General features: G+C 39.4%; 2 protein-coding genes across 3 annotated transcripts in view; both read left to right on the top strand.

Annotated features, from left to right (window-relative positions):
• The first annotated feature begins 2,056 nt into the window (after positions 1-2,056).
• Positions 2,057-22,433, top strand: part of LOC136250892 (E-selectin-like) — a 148,006-nt gene continuing 127,629 nt past the window's right edge. For both annotated transcript variants that reach the window (XM_066043233.1, XM_066043232.1), the window contains exon 1: positions 2,057-2,161. The gene's annotated coding sequence lies outside the window, so the exon portion shown is untranslated. The remainder of the gene's footprint in view (positions 2,162-22,433) is intronic.
• Positions 20,449-20,751, top strand: LOC136248493 (pulmonary surfactant-associated protein D-like). Its single transcript, XM_066040270.1, has one exon. The coding sequence runs from the start codon at positions 20,449-20,451 to the stop codon at positions 20,749-20,751; it is 303 nt and encodes a 100-aa protein (XP_065896342.1).

The following is a 22,433-nucleotide window of genomic DNA, read 5'->3' as shown; positions in this document are numbered from 1 at the left end:
ACTACAAAGAAACCATCATGTAGAGAGTTCAGCTACAAACAAATCTACCTGTAGAGAGATCAGCTAGAAGAAGTTACCTTGTAGAGAGTTCAGCTTCAAACAAATCACCCTGTAGAAAGATCAGCTAGAAGAAGTTACCTTGTAGATAGTTCAGCTACAAAAAATCTCCCTGTAGAGAGATCAGCTAGAAGAAATTACCTTGTAGAGAGTTCAGCTACAAAGAAACTATCATGTAGAGAGTTCAGCTGCAAAGAAATCACCACTGTCCAAATTTCAAGGCAATAGCTCTTTCCAATCTGAAGTTATCAATTGTCAAAGTTGGCAAATTGGATGTGTGTGGAAGACCCCTTTTCGCAAATCCGATCACATATGTATTATATATATAATTTGTACATTTACTGATAAAATATTTAAAATACATCTACTTCATGTTTTCGTCTTCCTGTAGTAAAGAAAAAAAACATAGGTTAAAAAAGTCCCAAAGCTGGCCATAGGCCGGCTTTGGGGTATACAAATACAAAAAGAAATGAAATCTAATCCAAAACAGCCAAGCTGTAAAAAAAGTGTGCGGCCCTCAGAAAGGCTATGGTGAAAAAAGACGTGAAATCCAAGGTGGCGGCCAAGAAATGGCTGTGATGGTAGGTTAATGGTAAAAATTTTAATAACGACAATTCAGGTGAATTTTTGTGCTGCTTCACAAAATTTACCTGAATTGTCATTATTAAAATTTTTATCATTAACCTACCATCACAGCCATTTCTTGGCCGCCACCTTGGATTTCACGTCTTTTTTCACCATAGCCTTTCTGAGGGCCGCACACTTTTTTTACAGCTTGGCTGTTTTGGATTAGATACTACTTAATAGGCCATACAGCACTTCTATGAAAAAGTGCACGATTTTTGCGCTGTGCCGCTATACTAATTGGGCTATTGAGAGAGAAAGAAAACATGTTCAAAACACACAATTACAAATACTTTGGACACATGTGACTATACGTGCAAAAGTGCACGGTACAAACATGGCAAGGAAGAGTACAAAAATACACCAAAAACTGTAACATACAAGACGAACACATAAACATTAAGAATGATTAACTAACTTATAATGAAGTGTTCCATTCAGTGCTAAAAATATACATTGCAATGAAGAGATAGCTTTCTGAGCAGCTTTGCTAAATTTTAGATGGATTTACAAGTTGCCACAGCCGGACTGCTTAATTGTAGCTTGCAGAGCTCTGATTTAGGGAGAAAGAAAAAGGCCCAAGTAGCCAATTTCAAGTGTTGAATATAGAGCAATGTACCCTAAATGATACAGCTCTGAAACTAATAATTGATATTCAGGTTTGCTAGATTTACGCTCACAAGCAGTTTGTAGCTATGTAGTTGTTCAGTGGTGTTGAATGGGCATGTTAGCTCCAGCAGTTTAATCTTACAAAGCTGCATTTAGGGTACAGTACTCTATATCCCACCATCTATGCTGCTCATTGTAAATAGCTAACAATGTCAGGACAATAAGATGTAGTTACTATAGATGGTCGGATAGTAGCCACAGGGGCATTAGTAGCTCTGTAATGATCAATATCAGCATAAACTACAGTATCTCCACAGTGTAACCAAATATTTGACAAAAAAAAACACATCAGAACCTCATCATGCCGGTAGGTGTATCTGCCTTTTTGAAGTGCCACAGAACAGTCGTTCAAAATATGTGCAGCCATGTTGTAGATTTAAAAAGGCGACAAACAGAACTAGCTTGAATTCGCCAATGATGTAGGAGTTGGAAGAGTATCAGAGGAGGCACGTGATATGATAGTTGGCCAGGATGAAAACCAAGTAAAGGTTGGTTCCACACTGAGATGGCTTGATGTTTCAAGAGAAGCGGCATCTTTAAATTTACATTGCAGATGTACACTCAGGGACTCAAGCTTACGAGTACAGTGAGCTGTTAGCAACTTTCTTACTATCAGAAGGGATGGCAACTAACTGCTTCCTGGTCATTAATTATCATTATCATTAATCACGAGACTCCATATGCTTTGATCATTTCGGCATAGCTACTAGTCTAGTATGCGGTTTCGGAGAACAGTGAGAAGGTGAAATTCGAAGTTAAAAAAGAACTAGGTATACAGAATTGCCGATCGCCGAACAACATTCAGAAAGAGGTATGCCGGGTGATTGAACTTGGAGGCCAAACTGAGTTAATCTATGGCGCCTCAGTATGTTTATTTGCATGCGGCCAGTGAAGTGATAGATAGTATATATATATATATATATATATATATAAGTAGACTAGCTACCATATATATGGTCCATTGACGATTGTAGCCACGTGTATAGCCTGTAATGCTGTAACATCGATTACAAAACATCGATCAAATCCGAGAAACATCGATGTAACGGATCTTATCATGAGTAGAACTGTATGAGGTAACAAATTAAAAGCCAGGCGTCAGGGTCACCAATTGTAGGTAACGGGCGTCGTGGTCTTGAGTATCAGCTGTAGGTGAACTTGGATAGCGTGTTCTTATGATGACTTGGACAACCACTGATAACAGTGCACGTGTGAACATGTGAAACATTTATACAAAAGCGAAGACAATGAAGAGATGTTGTTTACCCATGGCATGAAAAGGTGTGTGCAACCAATTAATTGTCTATTGTCATTTGTAGCATTCATGATGCCTACTGATGGCTTCTAGCCAGCTGCTACAGAGCAATAAAAAATTAGCCTGATTTTTGTTGAATTTGGCGTTCCATAATCATGTAGTATAGTCTAGTGGAGGATTTGCTCTGTAGAATATGCTTGCACTTGTGACAACACGTAGCTAACCTCACAGTTAGTCGCCATGCCGTTTCTGGACTAGCTATATAGCCAGCGCTACTTTCTACGGTGCCGAAAGGCTAGTAATATTTAGTTACTGGCAAAGCATTGGTGGCTTACTAACTGGAGGGGTCCTTTCGTAGATGGTAGTTGGAAACATTTATTTCAGAGGAGTTCAAATGGTTTTTGAAAGTAGAAAAAAACTAGATTTTTAGCTATGGCATCTTGCAGAGCTCGAAAAATGCTACAATTTGATATTTACCAGAATATCTAATCCAAAACAGCCAAGCTGTAAAAAAGAGTGCGGCCCTCAAAAAGGCTATGGTAAAAAAAGATGTGAAATCCAAGGTGGCGGCCAAGAAATGGCTATGATGGTAGGTTAATGGTAAAAATTTTAAAACGACAATTCAGGTGAATTTGGTGCCACTTGGTCTTGGCACAAAATTCACCTGAATTGTCGTTATTAAAATTTTTACCATTAACCTACCATCACAGTCATTTCTTGGCCGCCACCTTGGATTTCACATCTTTTTTTACCATAGCCTTTTTGAGGGTTGCACTCTTTTTTACAGCTTGGCTGTTTTGGATTAGATATCACTTCTTTTTGTATTTGTATAACCTATCTTTTTTTCTCAACCACAGGAAGAAGAAAACATGAAGCAGATCTTAAATACTTTAAATATTTCTGATTCTATCAGTAAATTTACAAATTATATATATATATATATATAATACATGTATTTATTACAGAACTCTCTACATGGTGGTTTCTTTGTAACTGAAACACTCTACAAGGTGACTTCTTCTAGTGATCTCTCTACAAGTTGAATTGTTTGTAGCTGAACTATCTACAAGGTAACTTCTTCTAGCTGATCTCTCTACAGCGTGATTGTTTGTAGCTGAACTATCTACAAGGTAACTTCTTCTAGCTGATCTCTCTACAGAGTGATTTGTTTGCGGCCAAACTCTTTACATGATGGTTTCTTTGTAGATGAACTCTCTACAAGGTGACCTTTTCTAGCTGATCCCTCTACAGGGTGATTTGTTTGTAGCTGAACTCTCTACAAGTGATTTATTTGTGACTGAACTCTTTACGTGGTGGTTTCTTTGTAATTGAACTCGCTACAAGTGATTTGTCTGTAGTTGAACTCTTTACATGGTGGTTTCTTTGTAGCTGAACTCTCTACAAGGTGACCTTTTCTAGCTGATCTCTCTACTGGGTGATTTGTTTCTAGCTGAACTCTCTACAGGTGATTTGTTTGCAGCTGAACTCTCTACATGGTGGCTTCTTTGTAGCTGGACTCGCTACATGATGGTTTCTTTGTAGTTGAACTCTCTATAAGGTACCTTTTTCTAGCTGATCCCTCTACGGGGTGATTTGTTTGTAGACAAATTCTCTACAGGGTGATTTGTTTGAGGCTGAACTCTCTACATGGCGGTTTCTTTGTAACTGAACTCTCTGCAAGGTGACTTCTTCTAGCTGAACTCTCTACAGAGTGATTTGTTTGCAGCTGAACTCTCTACATGATGGTTTCTTTATAGCTGAACTCTCTACAAGGTAACCTCTTCTAGCTGATCCCTCTACAGGGTGATTTGTTTATAGCTGAACTCTCTACAGGTGATTTTTTTGCAGCTGAACTCTCTACATGGTGGCTTCTTTGTAGCTGAACTCTCTACAAGGTGACTTCTTCTAGCTGATCACTCTACAGGGTGATTTGTTTGTAGCTGAACTCTCTACAAGTGATTTGTCTACAAGTGATTTGTCTGGAGTTGAATTCTTTACATGGTGGTGTCTTTGTAGCTGAATTCTCTACAAGGTGACCTCTTCTAGCTGATCTCTCTACAGGGTGATTTGTTTCTAGCTGAACTATCTACATGGTAGCTTATTTGTAGCTGAACTCTCTACATGATGGTTTCTTTGTAGTTGAACTCTTTACAAGGTAACTTCTTCCAGCTGATCCCTCTACAGGGCAATTTGTTTGTAGATGAATTCTCTACAGGGTGATTTTTTGAGGCTAAACTCTCTACATGGCGGTTTCTTTGTAACTGAACTCTTTACAAGGTCTAGCTGAACTCTCTACAGAGTGATTTGTTTGCAGCTGATCTCTCTACATGAAGGTTTCTCAGTAGCTGAACTCTCTACAAGGTAACCTCTTCTAGTTGATTTCTCTACAGGGTGATTTGTTTCTAGCTGAACTCTCTACAGGGTGATTTGTTTGCAGCTGAACTCTCTACATGGTGGCTTCTTTGTAGCTGAACTCTCTACAAGGTGACTTCTTCTAGCTGATCCCTCTACAGGGTGATTTGTTTGTAGCTGAACTCTCTACAAGTGATTTGTCAACAGTTGAACTCTATACATGGTGGTTTCTTTGTAGCTGAACTCTCTACAAGGTGACCTCTTCTAGCTGATCTCTCTATAGGGTGATTTGTTTCTAGCTGAACTCTCTACAGGTGATTTGTTTGCAGCTGAACTCTCTACATGGTGGCTTCTTTGTAGCTGAACTCTCTACATGATGGTTTCTTTGTATCTGAACTCTTTACAAGGTAACTTCTTCTAGCTGATCCCTCTACAGGGCGATTTGTTTGTAGACGAATTCTCTACAGGGTGATTTGTTTGAGGCTGAACTCTCTACATGGCAGTTTTTTTGTAGCTGAACTCTCTACAAGGTGAACTCTTCTAGCTGATCTCTCTACAGGGTGATTTGTTTCTAGCTGAACTCTCTACAGGTGATTTGTTTGCAGCTGAACTCTCTACATGGTAACTTTTTTGTAGCTGAACTGGTGACTTCTTCTAGCTGATCCCACTACAGGGTGATTTGTTTCTAGCTGAACTCTCTACAGGTGATTTGTTTGCAGCTGAACTCTCTACATGTCTACATGCTGGTTTCTTTGTAGCTGAACTCTCTACATGATGGTTTCTTTGTAGCTGAACTCTCTACAAGGTGGCTTGCTTGTAGCTGAACTATCTACAGTATTAACTGGTTGTTGCTGAACTCTCTACAGCATAACTTGCAATGTAACAGAAATCTATATTGGAGTAAGTCATGAACTAGCTGAATGCTCTATTAGGGTGACTGTTCTATTAGAGTATCTCGATCTCGCATTTGCTACACGGAATTGGCTTTGGAATCATAACTCAGTGGTTTGCAATCCGATTGTTCTGTACTACTGCAAGGACTTTCTATGATAACTATTCCAGCTACATTACAATTTTCAGCTCACTGCTCTAAGCGGTTTGCCTGGTAGGCGTGCAAATTATTGGTGTTTTTATTCAAGAATCTCGATCGTGCGATTGTTACACACCTTTGGTTTCATGTCATATCTCCATGATCTTAATTTCGATTGTTTTCAAACCACCAAAGGCACTCCTACAATGGTTGATCTATCCACAAACCGATTTTTAACTCTTCCATGAAGCGGTTTACCCTGTAGGCGTGACAACAAATCGATCTTGTTTTACGCGAATAATCGATCTTAACGGTGGGGTCTATTCTACGGAATGGAATGGAACGGAACGGAATGGAACGGAACGGAATGATGGGCTAAACTACGGAACGGAACGCTTTCTCAAATTGAAACTTGCAGCTTGCCATTGCTGTACAAGTTATTGGTGGCACCATAGGTACTTCCAGCAGGTATTCAAACGCATCCCAAGAAAGATAAAACGAATTTAAGGATCAATTGTGGGTTCTTGTTGGTTGTCATTAGTAACGAAGTACTAATTGTGGGAATAGCTGACTTAATGTGTTCATCTTCGGATGTATCAAGTAGGGAACTTAATGCATGACTTGTTTTTACTAGTATGTGAGTTTTTTTTGCTTACTTTGACTTTAGACACAGTACATGTCTGGGGCCCAGCCTTTCTAATCGGCATAAATCATTATGTAGCTACACTACAAAGGAAACAAGTATGGTGACAAGCTGAATCAACTCAGCCTAAGCAGAATCTAAACGAATTTTGTGCAGTGTGTGAGGAGCAAGCAATCCGATACCTCGAGGAGGCTATATTGTGTGAACATCAATGATTCATTAACAGAGTAGTGGACTAATGCCAGATATCTCAGCCTGAGTAATGAGTTGAATCCAGGATGGGGTCTATTTTACAGAATGGAATGCTTTCTGAATCAAAACTTGCAGCTTGGCTAGCTGCTATCATTGCATTTTATCAGTGAAGCCTCCAGGAAAACGGAATAGGATAGCTAGTAATAAAATATTAATAGCTGTCTCATGCAGTGATTGTTCTACTACCTGATATATCAAGCAGGTCTCTTCAATTCATTTATTGCATGACCAAGGCAAGGTTTGTTACTACAATACAGTAGCTGATTGGATGTCGGTTGTTTCTGCTGATCTTGACAAGATAAATAGTTTAGAAGACCACTTAATTTCAGTTTCAGAGCATAATATCCACAGAGAAATTAACTAGAAAGTTACTGGTGACGGGAAAAGGCTAGGTGATCATCAGTCTAATAAACAGAATATATGGTTGATTGAGTGAGGTATCACTTTCAAAATGTTCAGATGACCAGCGATAAGATGCATGGACTCATCAAATTTTTGTTGCGGTTGGAGACACCAAAAGCAAACTGATTGTATATTATTTTATTAATATTCATTCACTTTATATTTTCTCAATTTTGAGCCTGTATACAATAATTAAAATCTTCTTAGTCAATAGAAATCCTAGAATAAGATGGGAGAGAAAATTTATCTTTGTTTACCTATACTGTACAACTTCAAAGGAAAATGAAGAAAACATAGACAAATCAATAAAATTAGTACAACTACAATAAGGTGAATTATATATTTAAATACTTAGAGCCTTTAAATAATTATTGTTCCAAAGCAAAATTTTAGATGGAAAAAACAAAGAATGGTGAGATCTTGGTTAATTAACGACAGTGGATGGTGATTAAAAGGGTAGTAACTTCTTGAATATGTTGCGACCAGATCACGTTTGCCTGGTGGCTATGGGCATGGTTTCACATGCATAGAAGGCTTATAATTAAGATTTGGTTAATCTTGGAGTTTTCGCATTTAGCCTGATTCAAGGCTAGCAGTCAGACACATCCTTGAAATTGTGCAACAGAAAAAAAATCAGCTCACTATTGAACACGGCATTAGTCCACTGCACCGGCTGTTAATAATTCCATGCATACACTTCAGTGATGTTTGCAGAATATAGCCTCTTTGTGGTCTGCCAAAATATTTGTTCCTCACACACTGCACAGAAATTCTTCAAGTTTTAATTCAGCTGGCTCTTTCCTGTTACCAGTGTCTTCCTGCTTGCTTTGTACACTGATTTATGACTTTAAAAGCTGGCCCAGACTGTTTTCTAAAGTCTAATTAAGCAAAACAGCTCACATAAAGTGCCCTTCTTGATATATCCGTAGATGAACCATGCATGGATGAACATCACTAATACAGCTCATCCCACAATTACTACTTCGTTACTAATGACAACCAACAAGAACCCACAATTGATGCTTTAATTTTTTTATCTTATGTTTAATCACCCACTGGAGGTACCACTGATAACTTGTAAGGGCAGTTTCAGCAATGGTAAGTTGCAAGCTTCAATTTGAGAAAGCGTTCCGTTCCGTGGTTTAGTCCATCGTTCCATTCCGTTCTGTTCCGTAGAATAGACCCCACCAATCATAACTCCTGAACCATTCATTGAATGTGCACCAAATTTGATACTAGGATTCATTGTTGGACTCCCTTTATGTGTGCCAATTTCAAGGCGATTGAAATATGCGTTTGTGTTTTATAGCAATTTTTCAAAGTGTGTGAAAAGACGAAGAATAAGAAGAAAAAACCAAGAAATAAAAACGAAATTTTGGCTACTCATATCTCGGAAATGGCCAAGGCGATTTTCTTCAAATTTGGTATGTGGGGTGGCCTACCTGGTGGGAACCTCTGCAGCAAAACTGGTTCCAATCGGATGAAGGATCACAGAGCTACAAAGGTGTGAAAATCACGTTTTCTTTCTTCCTGTTAATATACTCACGGTGTGGGGCGTCGGCTTCTTAGGCCACACAACACACTACCGTGTGTCTTGATTGCTTTCATAATAGTTAGTAAATGGTTACGTAAACAAATAGGCAGTTCTCTGGACATCTCTATTGTGCTCCATTGGTAGCCATGGCACAAAACAAGTGGCGATTATGTCACTTTGTATAGTCAATTGTGTAGCATCACCAATAAACTTAGTCTCGCCAGCCAACCTGTATTTTTTTCTTTTGTCACTATTAATTTGGTCAACCAAAAGACAAAAGAAAAAATACAGGCTGGCTGGTGGGATTAAATATAACTGCAAGTTGCATCTCACAATGACCGAAGACCGTTGTATCCATGATCTGGAATACTTCTCTACGTGACGAACTACGAAACTCGTCTCCCATACATTGCCAATGAAAGAACTTGGCTACATTGGAGCTAAGGCATACATCTGATCATGAAAAAACTCACCAAAAGAACACTGTACAAAACCCGTGAATCTACTGCCTAAGCTGTCCACAGAATGTGTTGCCATTGTGCCACTTTTACACTCAGTTTCCAGGAGAAAATCCATAATTTAGCAGGGTTTTGACCTCGCTAAAGATAGTTATCTATACGTGTATTTTAGACAGCATTTTTCCAGGATAGTAGGTACAGTGGAACCAGTTAACCTGGTACCTACTACCATCCATATCTCAGAAATGTCCATAACTATAAGAATTTGCCTAAAGTGACTAACTAAATGTTATCAGATAGTGCTATGCAGTTGAGTGGGTAGAGGGAGAAGTCACTACCTAGCATTCATGGTCACTCCCCTGGGTTGTAAAAAAGCATTATCACCTAGCAACCAAGTGGTAGTTATTTTTAGTAGAATAAATGAGCCACCAAACAGGTAAACAGTAACCTTTAGGTTATCTCCTTGTGCTTTCACCTAATCCAAACTTCATCATGGTCAATAAACTACAAGCAAGGAGTAATATGGAATAACAGACCAGTGGAATAATCAAAAAATTTTCTAACTATTATACTATTATTTATGCTCTCTATAGCATCTATGCACTCCTCACCTTATAACAACTCTGCCAAGAAGACTATCGCAATTGTAGAACATGTACTAGAGGAGATCCTCAGGGAATTCATTAAATAGAATGCAAACAAACTATATATCCACTCTAGAACACACTAACTAAGCTATATAAAATACTTTCTAATACACTTCAATACACAATTGCCACAAGGGTTAGGTAAAGTAGATTACTCCAGGGTAGATTTCTTGGGTTGGAGTTACGTAATTGTATGTGACAACTTTCAGTATTATAGTGATTGTATATCAAAGTGTGTTAAAATGTACTTTAGCTTAGTTTGTTCTAGAGTTGATAGTCTGTGAATTCTATTTAATGATCACCTCAAGGCATTATTCTGCTATTGTGGTTGTGTTGTCAGCAGAGTTGCTATGAAGTGAGGAGTGTACAAATGCTAAATGCTATAGAGAGTATAAATAATTAGGGTGTAATTTTCAATTATTACATTAGTTATTCCGCTGTTCCGTTATTCTGTATTCTGGGTTTTACTACTTCCCCATATAATTATATAAGACAATTTGGGCTGTCCGAACAATGGAGGTGCCCAGATAATAGAAGTCCAGATAAGAGAGGTTCCACTGTAGTTACAATACTTACTGTACACACTAGTTTTATGTGAATGACTATAGAAGCTCAGTACTGATGGAGTTACAAAAAGTTTAAAGCAAGTGTAATGGAAACTTAACAAGCTACACAAAATTAATACTCACTGATACTCTACCTTGATTGCGTTGGTATTATTAATTGCACCATAACCCAGTAAACCATGGAAATGAAGCCATGTATATTACCACAAAATGCATTATGGTTACTAATGTAATCTGTGGCTTTATATATATATATATATATATATATATGTAGCAAGCAGGAAATTGGTACAAGTATGTACTGGATTAGTATATATTGGATTAGTAAAACAATCTACAGTATCATACAGTATGGTGTATATAGTAATAATCTAATCAAAAACAGCCAAGCTGTAAAAAAGGAGTGCGGCTCTTGAAAAGGCTATGGTGAAAAAAGATGTGAAATCCAAGGTGGCGGCCAAGAAATGGCTGTGATGGTAGGTTAATGGTAAAAAAATTAATAACAACACTTCAGGTGAATTTGGTGCCGCTTGGTCAATTGGCACAAAATTCACCTGAATTGTCGTTATTAAAATTTTTACCATTAACCTACCATCACAGCCATTTCTTGGCCGCCACCTTGGATTTCACATCTTTTTTCACCATAGCCTTTTCAAGAGCCGCACTCCTTTTTTTACAGCTTGGCTGTTTTTGATTAGATTTCACTTCTTTTTGTATTTGTATATCCCATAGCTGGCCTATGGCCAGCTTTGGGGCTTTTTAACCTATATATTTTCCTTTACCACAGGAAAAAGAAAAAGATGAAGCAGATTTTATAAATACTTTAACTCATTCTGATTTTATCAGTAAATGTACAAATTATACATATAATGCATATATCAAGAGTTCATAATATAAAAAGAGAGCATATATTTATTACATGTCAATTAATCCCCACAGGATAATTTGCAGCTGACCTCTCTACTGGGTGACTTGAAATGTAGCTGAACTCTCTACAGGGTGATCTGCTTGTACGTAGATGAACTCTTTACAGGATTCTCTCTACAGGGTGACTTGACTCTAGTTGAACTCTCTGAAGGGTTATCTGTTTGTAGTTGAATTCTTTACAGGATGATTTGTTTGCAGCTGAACTCTCTACAAGGTAGCTTCTTCTAGCTGATCTGTCTACAGGGTGATTTGTTTGTAGCTGAACTCTCTACAAGGTAGCTTCTTCTAGCTGATCTGTCTACAGGGTGATTTGTTTGTAGCTGAACTCTCTACAGGTGATTTGTTTCTAGCTGAACTCTCTACATGGTGATACTTCTAGGTGATCTCTCTACAGGATGACTTGTTTCTAACTGAACTCTCAACAGGGTGATCTGTTCATAGCTGGGGTGATTTGTTTGCAGCTGAACTCTCTACATGGTAGTTTCTTTGTAGCTGAACTCTCTACAAGGTAATTTCTTCTAGCTGAACTCTCTACAGGGTGACTTGTTTCTAGCTGATCTCTCTATAGGGTGATCTGTTTATAGCTGAACTTTCTACAGGGTGATTTGTTTGCAGCTGAACTCTCTACATGGTAGTTTCTTTGTAACTGAACTCTCTACAATGTTACTTCTTCTAGCTGAACTCTCTACAAGGTGACATGTTTCTAGCTGATCTCTCTACAGGGTGACTTGTTTCTAGCTGAACTCTCTACAGGTGATTTGTTTGTAGCTGAACTCTCTACATGGTGGTTTCGTTGTAGCTGAACTCTCTACAAGGTAACTTCTTCTAGCTGATCCTTTTACAGGGCATATTTGTTTGTAGCTGAGTTCTCTACAGGGTGATTTGTTTGCAGCTGAACTCTCTACATGGGAGTTTCATTGTAGCTGAACTCTCTACAAGGTGACTTCTTCTAGCTGAACTCTATACAGGGTGACTTGTTTCTAGCTGATCTCTCTACAGGGTGACTTGTTTCTAGCTGAACTCTCTACAGGTGATTTGTTTGCAGTTGAACGCTCTACATGGTGGTTTCTTTGTAGCTGAACTCTCTACAAGGCAACTTCTTCTAGCTGATCTTTCTACAGGGTGATTTGTTTGTAGCTGAATTCTCTACAGGGTGATTTATTTGCAGCTGAACTCTCTACAAGGTGACTTCTTCTAGCTGAATTCTCTACGAGTGATAGATTTTTTTGCAGCTGAACTCTCTACATGGTGGTTTCTTTGTAACTGAACTCTCTACAGGGTGATTTGTTTGTAACTGAACTCTCTACGGGATGATCTGTTCGTAGCTGAACTCCCTACAAGGTAACTTCTTCTAGCTGATCTTTCTACAGGGCAATTTATTCGTAGCTGAGTTCTCTACAGGGTGATTTGTTTGCAACTGAACTCTCTACATGGTAGCTTCTTTGTAGCTGAACTCTCTACAATGTGACTTCTTCTAGCTAAACTCTCTACAGGGTGACTTGTTTCTAGCTGATCTCTCTACAGGGTGACTTGTTTCTAGCTGAACTCTCTACAGGGGATTTGTTTGCAGCTAAACTCTCTACATTGTGGTTTCTTTATAGCTGAACTCTCTACAAGGTGACTTCTTCTAGCTGATCTCTCTGCAGGGTGATTTGTTTGTAGCTGAACTCTCTACAGGTGATTTATTTGTAGCTGAACTTTCTACAAGGTGATACTTCTAGCTGATCTCTCTACAGGATGACTTGTTTCTAACTGAACTCTCAACAGGGTGATCTGTTCATAGCTGAACTTTCTGCTGGGTGATTTGTTTGCAGCTTAACTCTCTACATGGTGATTTCTCTGTAGCTGAACTCTCTACAAGGTAACTTCTTCTAGTTGATCTTTTTACAGGGCATGTTTGTTTGTAGCTGAGTTCTCTACAGGGTGATTTGTTTGCAGCTGAACTCTCTACATGATGGTTTCTTTGTAGCTGAACTCTCTACAAGGTGACTCTTCTAGCTGATACAGGGTGACTTGTTTCTAGATGAACTCTCTACAGGGTGACTTGCATGTAGCTGAATTGTCTATCAGATTAACTGTTTGTAGCTGAATTCCGTACAGAATATCCTGCAATGTACTATAATTCTGTAATGGAGTAAGTTATAAACGTAGATGAATGCTCTATTAGGGTGACTGTTCTATTAGAGTATCTCGATCTCGCATTTGCTACACGTAGTTGCCTTTCGAATCATAACTCAGTGGTTTGTAATCCGATTCTTCTGTACTACTGCAAGGACTTTCTATGATGATTATTCCAGCTACACACTGATTTTCAGCTCATTGCTCTAAGCGGTTTGCTTGGTAGATGTGAAAGCTAATAGTTTTTTTATTCATAAAAATCGATCGCGTAATTTTGACACAGGTTGGGTTTTGTGTCATATCTCCATGGTCTTTATCTCAATTCCTTTCAAACCACAAAAAGGCACTCCTACGATGGTTACTCCATCTACATATAAATTTTCAACTCATTCCTCCAAGGGGTTTACCCTGTAGGCGTGACAGACCTTCGACCTTATTTTACGCACATAATCGGTCATAACTCCGTGTATGTTCATCGGATTCCTACCAAAGTTGGTACTGAGATCCGCCTTAATTAGCCCTTCAAGTGTGCCAAATTTCAGCCCTATCCGAGTACGCATTCGTGTATTATGTAAATATTTTAATAACGACGATTCAGGTGAATTTGGTTCCGCTTGGTCTTGGCACAAAATTCACCTGAATTGTCATTATTAAAGTTTTTACCATTAACCTACCATCACAGCCATTTCTTGGCCGCCACCTTGGATTTCACATCTTTTTTCACCATAGCCTGTCTGAGGGCCGCACTTTTTTTACAGCTTGGCTGTTTTGGATTAGATTTCACTTCTTTTTGTATTTGTATTTAGGGCTTTTTTTAACCTATCATTTTTTCTTTACCACAGGAAGAAGAAAAGATGAAGCAGGGTGATTTCTTTGTAGCTGACCTCTCTACAAGGTTATCCTTCTAGCTGATCTCTCTACTGGTTGACTTGTTTCTAGCTGATCTCTCAACAGGGTGACTTGTTTGTAGCTGAACTCTCTACAGGGTGGTTTGTTTGTAGCTGAATTTTCTATAGGGCGATTTGTTTGCAGCTGAACTCTCTACATGGTAGTTTCTTTGTAGCTGAACTATCTACAATGTAACTTCTTCTAGCTGAACTCTCTACAGGGTGATTTGTTTCTAGCTGATCTCTCTACAGGGTGACTTGTTTCTAGCTGAACTCTCTACAGGGTGATTTGTTTGTAGCTGAACTCTCTACAAGGTAACTTCTTCTAGCTGATCTTTCTACAGGGTGATTTGTTTGTAGCTGAATTCTCTACAGGGTGACTTGTTTCTAGCTGATCTCTGTACAGGGTGACTTGTTCCTAGCTGAACTCTCTACAGGTTATTTGTTTGCAGCTGAACTCTCTTACATGGTGGTTTTTTTGTAGCTGAACTCTCTACAAGGTGACTTCTTCTAGCTGATCTCTCTACAAGATGACTTGTTTCTAACTGAACTCTCTACAGTGTGATCTGTTCATAGCGGAACTTTGTACTGGGTGATTTGTTTGCAGCTGAACTCTTTGCATGATTGTTTCTTTGTAACTGAACTCTCTACAAGGTAACTTCTTCTAGCTGATCTCTCTACAGGGCAATTTGTTTGAGCTGAACTCTCTACATGATCGTTTCTTTGTAGCTGAACTCTCTATTAGGTACCTTCTTCTGGCTGATCTGACTACAGGGTGACTTGTTTGTAGCTGAATTCCCTACAGAATAACTTGCAATGTAATATAATTGAGTAATCAAGACACACGGTAGTGTGTCGTGCGGCCCAAGAAGCCGGCGCGCCACACCCGTGAGTATATTGACAGGAAGAACGAAAACGTCATTTTCACACCTTTGTATCTCAGTGATCACTTATCCGATTGTAACCAAATTTGCTACACAGTTGCCCGCCAGACAGGGGAGTCTACATTCCAAATTTGAAGGAAATCGCTCCAGCCATTTCCGAGATACGAGCTACCAAAATTTTGTTTTTTTTTCTTCGTTTTTTTATTCTTCTTCGTCTTTTCGCACACTTGCAAACATTGCTATAACAAGCAAACGCGTTCTCCGATCGCCATGAAATTTGGCACACAGAAAGGGAGTCCAAAAGCGAATCCTAGCATCAAATTTGGTACACATCCGATGAATTGTTCAGGAGTTATAACCGATTATTCTCGTAAAACAAGATCGATTTGTTGTCACGCCTACAGCATAAACCGCTTCATGGAATGAGTTGAAAATTGCTATGTAGATGGAGTAACCATCGTAGGAGTGCCTTTTGGTGGTTTGAAAGGAATCGAGATAAAGACCATGGAGATGTGACACCAAACCCAACCTGTGTCACAATTACGCGATCGATTTTTACGAATAAAAAAGTATTAGTTTTCATGCCTACTAGGCAAATCGCTTAGAGCAATCAGCTGAAAATCGGTGTATAGCTGGAATAATCTTCATAGAAAGTCCTTGCAGTAGTACAGAAGAATCAGATTACAAACCACTGAGTTATGATTCTAAAGCCAACTCCGTGTAGCAAATGCGAGATCTAGATACTCTAATAGAACAGTCACCCTAATAGAGCATTTGGCTAATTTATTTACTCCATCATAGAATTTTATTACATCACAAGTTATTCTGTAGGGAGTTCAGCTGCAAACAGTTAATCTTATAGACATTTCAGCAAGAAGCAAGTCACCATGTGGAGAGTTAAGCAATTATATCACTATAGCGATTCAGAACATTACAAGTCACACTGAAGAAAGTTCAGCTATAAACAAGTCATGCACCCTGTGGAGAATTCAGCTACAATTAAGTCACTCTCTAGAGAATTTAGCTACACAGGATTCAGCTACACACAAGTCACTGTGGAGAGAGTTCAGCTACAAACAAATTATCCTGTAGAGAGATCAGCTACAAATAAAACACTTTGCAGAGTGTTCAGCTACAACAAATCAACCTTTAGAGCGATCAGCAATGAACAAATCAACACAAATCTACCTGTAGAGAGATAAGCTAGAAACAAATCACCCTGTAGAGAGTTCAGCTACAAAAAATCACTCTGTAGAGACATCAACTAGAAACTAGACACAATGTAAGGAGTTCAGCTACAAGCAATCACCCTGTAGAGAGTTCAGCTAAAACAAATCAACCTGCAGAGAGATCAGCTACAAACAAATCACCTTATAGAGAGTTCAGCTACAAACAAATTACCCTGTAGAGAGATCGGCTACAAACAAATCAACCTGCAGAGAGATCAGCTACACACAAATCAACTTGTAGAGAGATCAGCTATAAAAAAATCACCCTGTAGAGACATCAGCTAGAAACTAGACACAATGTAAGGAGTTCAGCTACAAGCAAATTACCCTGTAGAGAGTTCATCTACAAACAAATCAACCTGTAGAGCAATCAACTAGAAACAAATCACCCTGAAGAGAGGTCAGCTACAAAAAATCACCCTGTAGAGAGAAACAAATCACCCTGAAGAGAGGTCAGCTACAAACAAAACACTTTGCAGATAGTTCAGCTACAAACAAATCAACTTTTAGAGTGATCAGTAACAAACAAATCAACTTGTAGAGAGATCAGCTACAAATAAATCAACCTGCAAAGAGATCAGCTACAAACAAATCAGCTTGACAATAGAGAGACCAGTTACACACAAATCAACCTGTAGAGAGATAAGCTAGAAACAAATCACCCTGCAGAGAGTTCAGTTACAAGCAAAACACCCTGTAGAGAGTTCAGCAACAAAGAAACCGCCATGTAGAGAGTTCAGCTGCAAACAAATCACCTTATAGAGAGTTCAGCTACAAACAAATTACCCTGTAGAGAGATCGGCTACAAACAAATCAACCTGTAGAGAGATCAGCTAGAAACTAGACACAATGTAAGGAGTTCAGCTACAAGTAAATCAGCCTGTAGAGAGTTCAGCTAAAACAAATCAACCTGCAGAGAGATCAGCTACAAACAAATCACCTTATAGACAGTTCAGCTACAAACAAATTACCCTGTAGAGAGATCGGCTACAAATTAATCAACCTGCAGAGAGATCAGCTACACTCAAATCCACTTGTAGAGAGATTAGCTACAAACAAATCACCCTGTAGAGAGATCAGCTAGAAACTAGACACAATGTAAGTAGTTCAGCTACAAGCAAATCACCCTTTAGTGAGTTCAGCTACAAACAAATCAACCTGCAGTGAGATCACCTACAAAAAAGCACCTTGTACAGAGTTCAGCTACAAACAAATTACCCTGTAGATAGATCGGCTACAAACAAATCAACCTGTAGAAAGATCAGCTACACACAAATCAACTTGTAGAGAGATCAGCTACAAACAAATCACCCTGTAGAGAGATCAGCTAGAAACTAGACACAATGTAAGGAGTTCAGCTACAAGTAAATCAGCCTGTAGAGAGTTCAGCTAAAACAAATCAACCTGCAGAGAGATCAGCTACAAACAAATCACCTTATAGACAGTTCAGCTACAAACAAATTACCCTGTAGAGAGATCGGCTACAAACAAATCAACCTGCAGAGAGATCAGCTACACACAAATCAACTTGTAGAGAGATCAGCTATAAAAAAATCACCCTGTAGAGACATCAGCTAGAAACTAGACACAATGTAAGGAGTTCAGCTACAAGCAAATTACCCTGTAGAGAGTTCATCTACAAACAAATCAACCTGTAGAGCAATCAACTAGAAACAAATCACCCTGAAGAGAGGTCAGCTACAAAAAATCACCCTGTAGAGAGAAACAAATCACCCTGAAGAGAGGTCAGCTACAAACAAAACACTTTGCAGATAGTTCAGCTACAAACAAATCAACTTTTAGAGTGATCAGTAACAAACAAATCAACTTGTAGAGAGATCAGCTACAAATAAATCAACCTGCAAAGAGATCAGCTACAAACAAATCAGCTTGACAATAGAGAGACCAGTTACACACAAATCAACCTGTAGAGAGATAAGCTAGAAACAAATCACCCTGCAGAGAGTTCAGTTACAAGCAAAACACCCTGTAGAGAGTTCAGCAACAAAGAAACCGCCATGTAGAGAGTTCAGCTGCAAACAAATCACCTTATAGAGAGTTCAGCTACAAACAAATTACCCTGTAGAGAGATCGGCTACAAACAAATCAACCTGTAGAGAGATCAGCTAGAAACTAGACACAATGTAAGGAGTTCAGCTACAAGTAAATCAGCCTGTAGAGAGTTCAGCTAAAACAAATCAACCTGCAGAGAGATCAGCTACAAACAAATCACCTTATAGACAGTTCAGCTACAAACAAATTACCCTGTAGAGAGATCGGCTACAAATTAATCAACCTGCAGAGAGATCAGCTACACTCAAATCCACTTGTAGAGAGATTAGCTACAAACAAATCACCCTGTAGAGAGATCAGCTAGAAACTAGACACAATGTAAGCAGTTCAGCTACAAGCAAATCACCCTTTAGTGAGTTCAGCTACAAACAAATCAACCTGCAGTGAGATCACCTACAAAAAAGCACCTTGTACAGAGTTCAGCTACAAACAAATTACCCTGTAGATAGATCGGCTACAAACAAATCAACCTGTAGAAAGATCAGCTACACACAAATCAACTTGTAGAGAGATCAGCTACAAACAAATCACCCTGTAGAGAGATCAGCTAGAAACTAGACACAATGTAAGGAGTTCAGCTACAAGTAAATCAGCCTGTAGAGAGTTCAGCTAAAACAAATCAACCTGCAGAGAGATCAGCTACAAACAAATCACCTTATAGACAGTTCAGCTACAAACAAAGTAGACTGTAGAGAGATCGGCTACAAATTAATCAGCCTGCAGAGAGGTCAGCTACACACAAATCAAGTTGTAGAGAGATCAGCTACAAACAAATCACCCTGTAGAGAGATCAGCTAGAAACTAGACACAATGCAAGGAGTTCAGCTACAAGCAAATCACCCTTTAGTGAGTTCAGCTACAAACAAATCAACCTGCAGTGAGATCACCCACAAAAACGGGTGGTTCTATGTGTATCTTGTCCTTACAATACATCATCATTACATCATTGTGTAATTGTTTAGTATATACCACAGTAGTAGGAAAGTGTAGTTAATAGTAACACTGGTAATATGGGTAACACTGGTAACATGGGTAGCACTGGTAACATGGGTAGCACGGGTAGCACTGGTAACATTGGTAGCATGGGTAGCACTGGTAACATTGGTAGCACTGGTAACATGGGTAGCACTGGTAGCATGGGTAGCACTGGTAAACATGGGTAGCACTGGTAGCACTGGTAACATGGGTAGCACTGGTAACATGGGTAGCACTGGTAACACTGGTAACATGGGTAGCACTGGTAACATTGGTAGCACTGGTAGCATGGGTAGCACTGGTAACATTGGTAGCACTGGTAACATGGGTAGCACTGGTAGCATATGGGTAGCACTGGTAACATGGGTAGCACTGGTAGCATGGGTAGCACTGGTAGCATGGGTAGCACTGGTAACATTGGTAGCACTGGTAGCATGGGTAGCACTGGTAACATGGGTAGCACTAGTAGCATGGGTAGCACTGGTAACATGGGTAGCACTGGTAGCATGGGTAGCATGGGTAGCACTGGTAACATTGGTAGCATGGGTAGCACTGGTAACATGGGTAGCACTGGTAATATGGGTAGCATGGGTAGCACTGGTAACATGGGTAGCACTGGTAACATGGGTAGCACTGGTAGCATGGGTAGCACTGGTAACATGGGTAGTACTGGTAGCATGGGTAGCACTGGTACCATGGGTAGCACTGGTAGCATGGGTAGCACTGGTAGCATGGGTAGCACTAGTAACATGGGTAGCACTGGTAACATGGGTAGCACTGGTAACATGGGTAGCACTGGTAACATGGGTAGCACTGGTAACATGGGTAGCACTGGTAACATGGTTAGCATGGGTAGCACTGGTAACATGGGTAGCACTGGTAACATGGGTAGCACTGGTAACATGGTTAGCATGGGTAGCACTGGTAACATGGGTAGCATGGGTTGCACTGGTAACAGGGGTGGCACTGGTAACATGGGTAGCACTGGTAGCATGGGTAGCACTGGTAACATGGGTAGCACTGGTAGCATGGGTAGCACTGGTAACATGGGTAGCATAGGTTGCACTGGTAACAGGGGTAGCACTGGTAACCGCATGGGTAGCACTGGTAACATTGGTAACATGGGTAACATGGGTAGCACTGATAGCATGTACGCAGCAGTACTGTAATTATCACACAGCAGTACTGGTACATTATCACTTGTAAAGCAAGTTTAATTCAAGACTTTAGGCAGTGTTCACTTCATGGGTAGCACTGTTTGGACACACATGCCAATAGACACCACTTTCCCAGTCTCAGGTTATAGCTCATTGTAAAAGAAAAGTTTTTAATAACTGTAGCAGAGAGAACTGTGTTACGCTATCGTGAACCGACTTTTACTTTAAGGCATTACTAATGTCCATTTGATCCCATTGGGGTTGAAATAGCTCAAATACATGAGAAGTTATAATCAGTCAAACTGAAGGGTATAAAGGTCCCTTCCTTGCAGATTCGATCACATATACACTTTATGTACTGTTATGGTATACCAAGAGTCCATAATCTAATACAGCATTTCTCCATCAACAACAGTCCATTGAGCTAATTAAAAGTGCTGATTGTTACCATATGACCACATTTTATTTATATTCATTCCAAAGAAGCCTTGTATTAAAGGGAGTCAAAGAGCTTAAAGGGCTGCCAGGGCTGCTTGCCAGCTGGAGGGCAGCCATTCAAAGACATTGGAATGTAATAAGATGGTTTGGTGGTAGCCATTGGTTAATTAATTGATAGTTTGGTAGTGACCACAGACCAAACCCCAGCAGACAGTGGGGTAATCTACTTGTATTGAAGTGCAAAGTGCTCTTATTACAGTAGTATCATTGAGTACCATCATTTAACAGGTATATAGTGAGTAAGTGACTGCATTTATACATACTCTAATGGATGATTCGAAGTCACAGATTATCCAATTATGAACAGGGCTTGGCCCCAACAGGTTCAGATAAACAAGGCCCCACTGTAGATAAAATGTGGTCATACAGGACAGAGTAGACATCTCTTCTTTCATAGACTTTTGATGAATACACATGTGATACACACACTTGATTTGTACATACATTAATGATACACACTTCATGTACTTACGAGGAGTACCTTAGTGATACACATGTGATGTACTTATGATGTGAACCTTAATGATACACTTGTGATACACACTTCAAGTACTCACGATGTGTACCTTAGTGATACACATGTGATGTACTCATGCTGTGCACCTTAATGATGCACTTGTGATACACACTTCAAGTAGTCATGATGTGTACCTTAGTGATACACATGTGATGTACTCATGATGTGCATCTTAATGATACACTTGTGATACACACTTCAAGTACTCATGATGTGTACCTTAGTGATACACATGTGATGTACTCATGCTGTGCACCTTAATGATACACTTGTGATACACACTTCAAGTACTCATGATGTGTACCTTAGTGGTACACATGCGATGTACTCATGATGTGCACCTCAATGATGCACTTGTGATCACACAATTCATGATGTGTACCTTAATGATGTACTCATGATGTGTACCTTAGTGATACACTTGTGATACACACTTCAAGTAGTCATGATGTGTACCTTAGTGATACACATGTGATGTACTCATGATGTGTACCTCAATGATACACTTGTGATACACACTTCAAGTAGTCATGATGTGTACCTTAGTGATACACATGTGATGTACTCATGCTGTGCACCTTAATGATACACTTGTGATACACACTTCAAGTACTCATGATGTGTACCTTAGTGGTACACATGTGATGTACTCATGATGTGCACCTTAATGATACACTTG

This window comes from Dysidea avara, chromosome 3 (genome assembly GCF_963678975.1).
Source record: "Dysidea avara chromosome 3, odDysAvar1.4, whole genome shotgun sequence".
NCBI lineage: Eukaryota > Metazoa > Porifera > Demospongiae > Dictyoceratida > Dysideidae > Dysidea > Dysidea avara.
This window is presented reverse-complemented; position numbering and strand designations above follow the sequence as displayed.

Bases quoted from the DNA above. Each gene is read 5' to 3' on its own strand.
- LOC136248493 (XM_066040270.1), top strand. From the start codon at position 20,449: ATGGGTAGCACTGGTAACATGGGTAGCACTGGTAACATGGTTAGCATG.